This window comes from Pogona vitticeps, chromosome 3 (genome assembly GCF_051106095.1).
Source record: "Pogona vitticeps strain Pit_001003342236 chromosome 3, PviZW2.1, whole genome shotgun sequence".
Taxonomy (NCBI): Eukaryota; Metazoa; Chordata; class Lepidosauria; order Squamata; family Agamidae; genus Pogona; species Pogona vitticeps.
This window is the reverse complement of record NC_135785.1, coordinates 237,249,078-237,261,593: the sequence shown is the minus strand read 5'-3', so window position 1 is coordinate 237,261,593 and position 12,516 is coordinate 237,249,078. Positions and strand designations below refer to the sequence as shown.

General features: G+C 35.7%; 1 protein-coding gene across 5 annotated transcripts in view; it reads left to right on the top strand.

The window, feature by feature from the left end:
* NBEA (neurobeachin) overlaps positions 1-12,516 on the top strand; it is a 470,696-nt gene that overhangs the window by 198,453 nt on the left and 259,727 nt on the right. For all 5 annotated transcript variants that reach the window (XM_072993781.2, XM_072993780.2, XM_072993779.2 and 2 more), the window contains 2 exons: positions 6,965-7,029; positions 10,529-10,637. In XM_072993781.2, the coding sequence (XP_072849882.2) occupies positions 6,965-7,029; positions 10,529-10,637 (174 nt within the window). The remainder of the gene's footprint in view (positions 1-6,964; positions 7,030-10,528; positions 10,638-12,516) is intronic.

Below are 12,516 nucleotides of genomic sequence, written 5' to 3'. Positions count from 1 at the left end.
GGTATCAAAGGCAGCTGAGATATCAAGGAGGACCAACAAAGACATTTTCCCTCTGTCGGCCTCCCGCAATAGGTCATCTAACAGGGCGACCAATGTCGTTTCTGTACCATGGTGCAGCCTTAAGCCCGACTGGAATGGGTCCAGGGCATTTGTTTCATCCAAATGCGCCTGAAGCTGATCGGCCGCCACCCTCTCAACCACTTTACTAATGAAAGAAACATTGGCAATGGGCCTATACTTGCCAATATCATTCGCCACCAATTTCAGTTTCTTTCTTACGGGCCCCTGATGACCCCACCCAGCAGCCTCATATAGAGTCGGGGGGGGGTCAGGAGTTCAATTTCCCACTGTGGCTCCCAGGAGAAGAGTCAGCCTGTGTGGTTGTGGGCAAACTGCAGAGCCCCAGAGTGCCATTTGGAGGGAAAGGTAAACCATTTTTGAGTACTTCGTACTTAAAATGGAAACCTTAGCCAGTGCTGCCATAAGTCATAATCCATTTGACAGTACATAATTCTTGTTGCTGGGTCAGCAGGCAACCATTTCTGATTAAAGAGTGATCTCAGGTCCAGTTTCATGGAGCAGGATCATTGAGGTTTAGTCATCCCAGCCATCCCTCTAGTCTGCCATCCCACAATAGGGATAATCTGTCTCACTGTGTTGTGGTTGCCCTATCTGTGCATACATTTTTTGAGCGCAATTAAATTGTAATGTATCTCCAAATATCATGCCTTGGCTGCTTTCTGTTTAAATAATTTGGAAACTTTTGTTATACTCAGGACACCTCAATTCAACATGTCTGGCTATGGGTCTGGATAATTCATAATTCATCATGCATAAGACACATTCTTAGAATCTTCAACTTCGCCTGGTTCAGAAAGTGAAGTCTCTAGAGAGTTGGTTCTGACAGGCTTCAAGGGGCATATAATGTATATTTTTAAACAGCTTAACTCACTATCTATTGGTAGAAAAACCAAATTCAAATTTGGATTGTCAGGACTGAAGTAACTCCTTCTTTCCTAGTTTTTAGAACTCATAGTGGTGCAGTTATTTCTTAATGATGCTGTGTGGCTTCCATATTTTCTTAAGTGAAATGTCTGTGCTGTGGTTCCGGTTTTATTTGTTTGCTTGGCAGTGATGCATTTTTTTTAAAAAAAAAACCCTTTTTATTTATTTCATCCTGAATCCAGACTCTTTCCCATGCCAGGTATAATGAGGCAAGTTTAATTGAGCAATCTTATGATTAGATGCAGTTGTCCAAACACCTTGCTGATTTTCTCAGGCACAATGGACAGTCTTCATCAAACGTCCTAGTAGACTGTGCTGTAGATATATTCCTTTACTGATCTACAAAATAGTCCTGTGCAGACTGAGGTGAAAAATGAGAAATTTTATCTTCAAAGGGCTCAGCAAGCATTTCACTATGCATCTGATATTCTATTGACAATACCCTGCACGTTATCTTGGGCCAAACCTGGAATCATTCAGGAAAGCTTTTCTGGGAGACGTTCCATGGATACCATAGGCCAGAGAAGGATAGTTGCTTCTTCATCATTAGTTACTGAGGGTGCACTAAGAATAATCTTTTGAAAAGTAACCACAGTTGGATTCTCATGAACTTTTATATCACATACTTTTCTTTCATTGTTGCAGCTGTTATTTCATCTCCAATTTTCTGGGAAAGCAAGAGGATGACTGGACTCTGCATAGTTTTAGAGGGCATATAGATGTAATCACATCAGTCAGTGTTCTCCATGCACAGCAGAGCAACAAATAAATTCACTACACCTGAGAAGGAGAACAGTTGGTGCAAGCCTCTTTCCAAGAACTATTTTAATCCTCATAAATGACTCAACTAATTAGCATACTTAGGCCACCATCTTCCCATCTTATTGAGAACTTCAAGAGTATGATGTGCTTTAAGCTAGGTTGATGAAATAGTGCCCACCGCAGCCAAAAGCTGGGATAGAAACAGTTTCATAAATGAAATAGTGTTTTGTCATTGCTTCCATTGAAGCTACCTGAACACTATAAGTAAGTAAGTAAGTAAGTAAGTAAGTAAGTAAGTAAGTAAGTAAGTAAGTAAGTAAGTAAGCAAGCAAGCAAGCAAGCAAGCAAGCAAGCAAGCAAGCAGGCAGGCAAGCAAGCTGGCAAGCAAGCTGGCAAGCAAGCTGGCAAGCAAGCAAGCAAGCAAGCGAAATGAATTAGTCACAAGTCTGAAATCAATGAGTTTACTTTAAGCAGACTAATGTTGGAGTTATATCTTGGATTACAGAAGCAGGGTATTCTGGACTGATGTGATAGTGACACACAATTAATCATACTAGTGAATATAATCTAAGCTGCCTAGAGCTTAACTGGAAGGAGATTTACATGAGATTAGACTAGAGCTCCTAAATCCCAAAGACATGTCTCAACAATATTTAAAAATCTTTATTAGTGAATAAACAGAGTATATCAAATCTATATCTATGACATTGCACGCTACATGAAAGCTATCAAATTCAGTGATAGTTCAAGAGGTCAGAGAGTTCTTCTAGTGAAGCAAGCTATTATTTCTTCCTACTGTTAAAACATGATGTAGCCAGCAGCTTTGACATGTTTATTTACTTGCTCGATAAGTCTATGTCAGTGAGCCTACATTGACTCATCAAAATATGGTGGCATAAGGACAGGAATTTCTTAGATGTGGCTCTACTAAAAGCAATACTAAAACAAATTTAAAACAATAGAGCACAACAGAGCCATCTCAGGCCACCAGTTATTAAGGGAAAGTCTGCCTGAAGAAAAGGGTCTTTGCCTGCTTGTAGAAAGACAGCTACAACAGGGGGGGTGTTGTCACATGATCTTTGTAGCCAGCCCCAGTCAGTAATGTGGCTGCTGCATTTTGGACCCTCTGGAGTTTCCAAACACTTTCTAAAGGCAGTCCCACATAGAGCGTTTTACAGTAATCAAGTCAAGATATAACTAGGGCATGTATCACAGTCATTGTAAGAATGACTGAAGCTACTTCACATAGCTCAGTAGTAGGGTGCATGCTTTTTTAAAAGAGCATTTTGAAGGTTCTAGTCATGCAGATTTACCTTTGACAGTAAGAGGATGACTGAGTTTTTCTTTTTCAAAACCTAGATTTGTGCTCCTTCTCCTGGCAGTGATGAGAGGAGTCATTCAAAGTCACATAAACACACCACACACAGAGACACATCCTACTCATCATTCTAAAGTAGAAAAGCGATGTCATAAAAAAAAGATAACACAATCCCTGTGTCACAAGAACTCCCCCACAGAATCTTCTAGAATAATGTTTCACCTCTGATATGGTGGCAATCACCACTGAGGAATGGCATTTCCATGTTTTCATATTGTTCTGTACCATCATATGGTGAATGAGCAATTTCCAAAATATCCTGTCCTCGACAGCCCTGCTCAGCTCTTATAAGCTCAAGTTGTCTGTAAAACTTTCTTACAGCACCATATTTCAAACGAATATCTCTTCCCCCTCCCATTTTTTGCCTTCTGTAAAATTTTTATCCTAGTTGAATTAAGCAAACCATAATAATGAAAATAGTTCACATGTAATATGAAAATAAGGTCATGATAAAAGTTTAAAGAATTAAAGCCTTATTTAAAATGCTCTAATTCATAATTAAATTAAAATTCAGTATATTGCTCAGTCTTGTAAAGTTCCTTCATTATGTGTACTGAAGTTAATTCTATATCTGAGGATGTAGACTTCTCCATAAAAGTTCACATAAAAATACAGCAGTTAGTCTTTAGGGTGTCATTTTGTCTTCTATATTTTAATTTTCTTTTGTTTTTGCCTTTAACTCTGTCATCCAGTTTAAGTGTTTATATGCATTCTCAAAGGCTTTCATGGCCAGGATCTGATGGTTGTTGTGGGTTTTTCAGGCTCTTTGGCCGTGTTCTGTTTATATGCAGTTTATAATAAAGATTAATTAAAATCTGCTGTAGCCGTATGTGAAAAGTCATGTGTATCCAACAGTCAAATGAAATCATATCATATGATTGGTAAAATAGAAAGGCTTCAGTGAAAATTTAAAAGATAGTGACTGAAATCCTGTGGGTCTGTTAAGCATGAAGGCAAACTGTTTAACTTTCAATCACTACTAGCTGACAATGAGTCATCACTGAGATTCTGAGGCGTACGCACACCTGCTGCTTAGCACCCACACAAGAATCCCAGCAGGGACTCATTAATTACAAGTTAAAAGTGACTGAACGTTATGCTGCTTGCCTTCTGTATGTGTAGCAAAGTAAGAGGATTTCAGCCAGTACCATATGAGAGTTCAGTGGAAGTAAGATCCAGCAGTGGGACTTCATAAAAGAAAGGCTCTTTGATGAAACACTGACTTGCAAACAGACCTTTGATCAGATTAGCCATGACAAGAGAGGTGGCCTTTAAGATATTCTGGTCCTATGCCATGTAGAGCCATAGAAACTGAATACAGGAAACAGAATGCATCTTAAACTGTACTTAAGGAGTTATTGAGCTATGTTGAGCTATTCCTATGTATTCGATGATACTATATATTAAAAAAACATGCTTGAAAGATGATTGGTGCTTTCCTTGCACAAAATTAACGGCATATGGTTTGATTATTGGATAGTTCCTGGTGTTTTTGGAAGCACATGCCTTATACTGCTGAAACTTTGAAGCTGTATGTCTAAAGCAAACAGTAACAATAAGAAATTGTTACTAATCAGTAATAATGAAAGATAATTGCTGTTATTGTAGAAGGTAAAGTTTGTAAAGAAGCTGTTACAATTTTTAAAAAGAGTAGTGAGACATGAGTAGGAAGATACATAGAGAGATAAGCTTTCAGGTCTAAAAAAGTGTGTAAGGAGTCAAGTACAGCAAGCATCATAGCTGTTTTATAATTTGGGGAAGGGACGTGGTGGCGCTGCGGGCTAAACCGCAGAAGCCTGTGCTGCAGGGTCAGAAGACCAGCAGTCGTAAGATTGAATCCACGCGACGGAGTGAGTGCCCGTCACTTGTCCCAGCTCCTGCCAACCTAGCGGTTCGAAAGCATGTAAATGCAAGTAGATAAATAGGGACCATCTCGGTGGGAAGGTAACAGCATTCCATGTCTAAGTCGCACTGGCCACATGACCACGGAAGATTGCCTTCGGACAAAATGCTGGCTCTATGGCTTGGAAACGGGGATGAGCACCGCCCCTCTGGAGTCGAACACGACTGGACAAAAAGTGTCAAGGGGAACTTTTACCTTTACCTAAACAATAGGGAAAATAATAAAATATGTGCCATCAAGTCAATTCCAATTTATGGTGACCTTCTCCAAGGTTTTCTAATTTAAAAGTGGTTTGGAGTATAGATTTAGAGTATAATCCTCAGAAGTGGTCTACCATACCCTTTTTGGGTTGCTCTTGGACTGGGTGGCACATTAGGAAATTGAAATCCCGGTCTAACTCATTGAACTTTCTGGCTAGTTATAATTAATTGCTATCAAATCAATTCCATCTTATAACAACTCTTTCTGAGAGGTTTAGGTATATATCCCTGTATTATTATTTGAAATTGAATGAAAATATACGGATATACAAGTAGTATAATGTTTGGCAGACCGTCTTCTCCCACCCAGATCTACCCGAATCACCCGACATAGCCAGCAGGGGCAGCTGAGGGGTCTGACACCAAAAGAGGCCTGGAAGGAAAAAACAAGAAACAGGGCCTTCTCGGCGGTGGCTCCTTGGCTGTGGAACACCCTTCCAACAGAAATTTGGCTGGCACCCTCGCTGGGTGTTTTTAAAAGCCAGTTAAAAACTTGGTTATTTAAGCAGACCTTCCCTCCAGTCAATTGAGTCTTTCTCCTTTTTTCTTTTCTTTGCTATTCCATCTTGGTAATCCTCTCTTTAAATTAATTGTTTTAAATTGAAATTGTAATTGTAATTTTATGATTTTATATATTTTTATACTGTTCTGTTTTATTTTGTAAGCCGCCCCGAGTAGACATGGTCTAGAGGGGCGGGGTAAAAATCAAATAAATAAATAAATAAATAAATGGGAGAAAGTATTCGTTTATATCCCACTCCCTATAATAGTGCAGGACAATGGTGCTGCTTATTGAATGTAGGTGGTTCACTCCAAAAAAATTAACTTTGAGTTCTCAGTTTAGCTTTGACTCGGCATTATGATATGACTCTTAACACATTGACACACTATAAAAGTTTTTTATTGTGGTGCTAATAACACAAGTAGACCAGGAAATATATATTCTACATATATATGTTAGATTAGCCTCAGTTTTAGCAAAACCATAGAGTGTATTTAATTTCCATCATGGTGGGAACAGGTCAACTTAACCAGAGATTGAAGTTGGCTTGTTTTCATTAACCATCATTAAATTTAACCATGGTTTGGTCAGTTCAAAATGACACAATAGACTAGTTTTTGTAAAAAAGGGAAAAATCCTTAAACATTTTGTGGAATAATTGCAAAAAGCTTGTGGACCTTAAGCTTACCTACATTTCTTTTTGTTAAGATATAACTGATTTCATGGTTTCAAACCAGTCTTATGCATTTTGGCTTCCCTGCAAAAGACAGTAGCATTATATGTTTTAGAATGCAACCATAACCCATTTATCAAAACAATTAACTTCAGCAAAACTGTCTATTTTCTAGAGTAAATTGTGAAAGCTTGTTCTGAAGTGTTTACAAGCCACCAATGGCACTATAACAATAATTATAGCAAAGCAAAACATTTATGTGACAAATTGGTGAATAATTCTAGTATTTTAACTTATGTATCTGATGTATGTATGCAGTGTTATGTAAACCATTACAATGCAGTGGAAGAAAAGAAAACATGTATAGCCTGAGAATATTGAATCAGAAACCTATATAAAACACTGATGAAATCATCTTTATTTATCAGAGTTAAATACAGGTATACTTTCAAAGTAATTGCTATTTTTTCTTCCCCTTCAGGAATGGCAAAATTCTATTCAGAAGAATGCAGGACTTGCTTTTATTGAGCTCATCAATGAAGGAAGGTAATTAATTTTAAAGCTTTTGGACAAGGAGTCATTTTCTATCTAATTCCATTGGGCGATAATACTTTCACCATCTGCTGTAGGAAGACTAAAGGAAGAATTATTTTAATTAGGCCAGTTTACAACAGATATGCTTTGTACCAAAAAAAAAAAAAAAAAACCCACACCTAACTTGCTGATACATAAAATGTGCTGAACTGATCATTTATTAATTGAGAATACCTATGGAACGCTACTGTTTATATGAGATTTGAGCCACCACCTTATTTAAGCAGCAAAGTTTTTTTATATGGATATAATCTAAGAAATCCAATCTGCAAATCCATCTGTCACTCCATCTGTTTTGGAGCACCCTGTTCATAGTACAATAAAGTACATATGTAGTTAATGAAGGAGCACTATTTTTATCACAATTCTCCATGTTAGATTCAGGTACTTGCTACTTTAATACACATTCTGTATTTTTGGGAGGTGTGAAAATAGTTAAGAATTTAGGTGCAATCATTTTTGAGTCTTATTTTCTGTGTGAATTGGTTTAATTTTAATGTTAATGCTATATAAGACTTTTACTTTTGCAAGAGAGCTATCTTTTTACTAAGTTTATAGTAGACTCTTTATATCAGCAGTAGCCCATATCTATAAGTTCGATTTATGCTGACATGTTGAAGTAATGTGTTATTCAAACTTCATTATGGCTAAAACTGAACAAAGTGTTGATTTAACTTCTTAATATTTTTTTAGAATTCCTGGTTTAAAGTTAACATTTTACTATTGACAGAAGATTAACAATGATGAAATATAAGGTCTCAAATGGAGGAAACCTTGTTTGCTCGATAAACACATTCATTTATCACTGCAGTCCTTTTTTGTGGGATATTTTGTTCACAGAACATGGTGAAAGCACACAGAGAATGAAATTTGTAGTACTTTATTTTATTTGCAAATAAAATACTTTATTTAAAAATAACGTCATTTTATTTATTTGCTCCCTTTCTGCCTAAAAAAGACTATTTTGTATATAGGAGTAGTATATCCAGACTAACAAACAATTTACATCTGTGTAGATTTACTACAAACAAATATTTGTGCAGAGGTCAATGGCTACAACTGGGGCTCTAACATTGTTAGGACTATTTGAATCTAAGAGCAAAATATACATGAGCTAAGCAAACAGACCAGGAAACATCTTCCACTTATATTCTAGAGGGTAATCAGAGCTTCTACCATTTTTCAATTAGGAGATTTTTCTGCATATTTTCTAGTTTGCCACAATCTGTTTACAAGATCCAATCTATTGGTACCTTTGATTAAAATAGCATAAGCACAGAGTAAATTACAATTTTGTTTTCTTTATTAGAACACTAATAGTTCTCTGCCTCTGATCAGTAACATTTGCTGATTTTGTCTGATGTGAATATAAATGAATGAAGACAAAAAGTGTTTTTTCCTAACATGAGCTTTAGTCAATATACATACTAGATCATATGTCTATATTCAGTGTTGTAACCCTGGTTTTTCAGTCTTCAGTCTTTGCATTTGCCCTTCTGATGGCAAAGAGGAAATTGTTATAAATATTTATTTTTTATAATAGCTAAAGTTTGAATGCAGTTCATCAATCATACCTAGAGAATGCAATTGTGCTGTTGTCAACAATTAACAGGACATAAACAGTTGATGAATGTGCAGTAGAATTAAAGTGCTCCCTTGAACAGCCTGGAATTATAAACTGGATCATTTAAAGGAATCTAACAAAGGAGCTTTATAATTAAAACAAAATAAGGTTAATGGAATGTAAAATTGCATATAATTACTATGCAATTATGAATGAATTTTAAATTATGAATTGAAGAACAGTGTAAAAGAATTTGTGAATTGGCTTTTGACTCAATTTCCAATGATTTTTTAAAAGAATTATAACATGATTATAATACTGGACCTAACATATTCATAAAATTGAAATTTTTCATTACAAATGATGCTGCCAATATTTAAACACTGCTTTTGGTCATAGTTCTTAAAAGAAATCTGGAATCAATAACCTAATCATAACCCAACAAACTATTTCGTTGTGCCCAAATAATTCAGGTTGCCAAGTGGATTTTTTTTAAAAATCATAACCTTTGAATAGCAGACTTATGTGCCATTCCTCAAATTGCTTGTCAGCCACCACCACTCATTCATTTCATTTCATTTTCCTTAACTTTATTGCAGTAAAAGACCAGCAAGGCCAGAACAATATAAAATAAATATATACAATTGCAATTTTATAAAACTATGCAGAATTATACATTCTTCCATTAAAATCTTGATAAATCAACCCCTTCCACCACTCACTGAGTTTCAAAAAAGGTTTGTGTCATGAGAGACTGCAGTTTAACAAAATACAGCCAAATCACCCTTTAATGTATGGAATCAGTTGCATGATTCGATGGATTATAGATTTATTCTGCCAGAATGATGCTGAACCTTGACCCAAAATCCAAAGAAATTACCCATGTAGCAGTATTATATATGTCTTTTTCAAAACATATCTGAGTGTTTCTTACTCATAAATGAGTGCTAGTTTTCAGTGCAAGCTTCACTTAAAGGCTTACTCATTTTTTTTACAATGTTTTTCCCTGTTTTGAACAATTTACCACAATGCCACATGAGACAGCTCTTTTCTGGCTGGAATCCTAAAGATGTTCATATAAGGTAACATGTGTTGCCACAGTTAATTGTGGCTAGTTGACGTACCAGGGCACATGCACAACGAAGATGTGCCCAGCTCCTCACGAATTAGCCATGGCAAGTTTGCAAACCTTACATGAACACCAATAGGATTCCAGCCTGTCTTTCAAAATCAGTTGAATAGGACATGGATATCTGTTACTCTTAAACAGAATAGAAGTATGATATGCCTAAACTGTTTCTGGGTGTTTTCTTAAGATAACAAGTAGCAGTTAAGTAAAAGTATTGATAAACAACTGTCATGTAACACTGAATACACAATTTTTGATGGTGGCTTTTGTTTGATTTTACACAGTAATTTATTCAGAAATTTCCCTTTTCATATAAACAAATTTGGTTCATTCATTCATTCATTCAACTTCTATACTGCCCATCTGGCTATAAGGCCACTCTGGGTGTTTTACATTTAAAAAATAAGACACAAATATATAAGACATCATCAAATTACAACAATAAGTAATGGATATAGAACTCGGTTATGTTAAATCAGACACAAAATCCAAGATGAAAATCAAAGTTATGACATGCAATGTAAATAAAATCAACATATATATATAAGCAGTTTAAGAGATAAGATGGTGGAGCAGAAATAAACACTGAAAAGTGTAATGTGTTATTAAGATGTAAATTCCAGAAAAAACTGCCTAAAGAGCCATGTTTTCAAAGATTGTTAAAAAAAATCCCAGTTTAAAATTGATTGCTTTTAATTTATAAAACATTTTTATGGGAAATACTGCAAAGCTAACTGAAGTTAAAATTTTTTCTCTAGGTTGCTGTGTCATGCAATGAAGGATCACATTGTACGTGTTGCAAATGAGGCAGAGTTTATTTTGAACAGGCAGAGAGCAGAAGATGTACACAAACATGCAGAATTTGAGGTAAGCATAGTAAATAATGGATTTCTGCTTGTCCTCCTTCATTCATCTCTCACCTATACTGAATCTCCATGAAATATGATGGTTAAAAGGAGTCGGGGGAGTACAGCAGGCATTTCAAAACCAACACTTTATTTTAAAACCTTGGGCATGCATAAGAACTTTATTTATTCATTATTTTTTATCTTTTGTTTTGTCAGCAGAACGTTTATGATAATTGATGAAATTATTTGTAGAACCCACCTTGTTGGCTGTTTGAAAAACAAAATATGGCTTCTCTGCCAAGGTAGAAGAGGTTTATGCCAGAGCAGAGCAATGTCAGACATCAAAGATAGCAGAATCAATGTTCCCTGTCTAGGTCAACCTGAGGCTAGCATAACAAGTTTCTGCTCATTGGAAGCAATGTAGCCTAAATGTAAAATAACAAAGATCTTCAAAGTCTTTGAAGAACCTCATGCTATCTCTTCTGGCCAGTCTAAGCCAGCACGACTTTGGCAGTAGCAGAACATCTGCCACTTTTCTGCTTTTCTGCATCTTTGCCAATCTGACTGTTCTGCCAGTCGCATCAAGTCCTCACACATTGGTTCATTTTCTATCTGTTAAGGAAAAAGTAACAGTAAATAAAAGTAAGATAAAAATAAAGAAAATGAGTATTATGTAGGAGAGGGGTTTGGCATAATTTGAGTACCTATAGATAGCATAAAATAACCAATACTATCTTTTTTCCTTTGTCATAGATTAGAAACCAATCTGTCTTATATTTTCTTTCTCAGTAGATATAGCCTTTATTCTGTCATCACACTAACTTGTCACATAGGATGGTAAAAAATTATTTGCAAGCTAGAATTCTAGATATTCTGTGTTTAGATTTTTAAAAAAATAACATTTACAATTAAGTCTATTTCAGACTGAAGTTTCATATTGCTTCAACAGTAAATAACATTTGATATTTATCAGAGCATCATACTGTAAACTATGATGACAGCGGAAGATTGAGTTATCTGCCCTTTGAAGAATTTGTTGCGATATAAGATCTGTCAGAACCCTAGACAAAATGAGAATATTCAATTAGCTTCCAGCTTCAGTTAGCAAATACAATTTAGAATATTAAACGAATTCCCTTAAGGGGAAACCTTAAGTAATTTCTCTAGTAAGCAAAGATCTTTCCAAAAAAGGACTTTGGTGGGGTTTTTTTAAAAGACCAATTGTTATATTTATATTTCTATATATTTATTGTTTTTTTGCTTAGGCAATGTAAAATGCACAATTTTTACAAATATTAAGGGCAGGGTTTAAATAGCCACAAGTAAGGATTTCAACTCTGCTTCTGGGCTTCTGAGCTGCCCTTATGGCCTCAGAAAAAGCTGTTCAGGAAAGATAGGAGAAATCTGGAATATTTCAGTGCACTCAAAGATGTACTTGGGACATGAATATCATTCTAGGAATCGCTGTCAAAGGAACAGGCATGCAGATTTAAAACAGTACAATATATTTTAGATGCTTTTGAAGTTTTATGTTTCTCTATATTATGTGTTTATCTTGGAGAGGATGAATATGCTAGATAAATAAAGCTTTCTTTCTTTCATATTCTTTCACTTCATATTTCTTCTTATTTTGCTTGACTTGACATCATGAAAAGGTTTTAGCAGACAAGTAACCTTGTTGAATTTTGTGTCCTTTTGACTAACCGTTCTTCTTAGTGCTATATTAGATATAGATGTACAGAAGCTCGCTCCGTGTGTGTTGGGTGTGTGTGTTTATGTTACAAAAATCTAGCTTTAGGAATGTTCATTTCATAAACATTACTGAGAAAACGTCAATTATTCTAGAAGCTCTGTCTCACAGTTAACACCCATTCATTCTGTTAGCTTCTATAATTGCT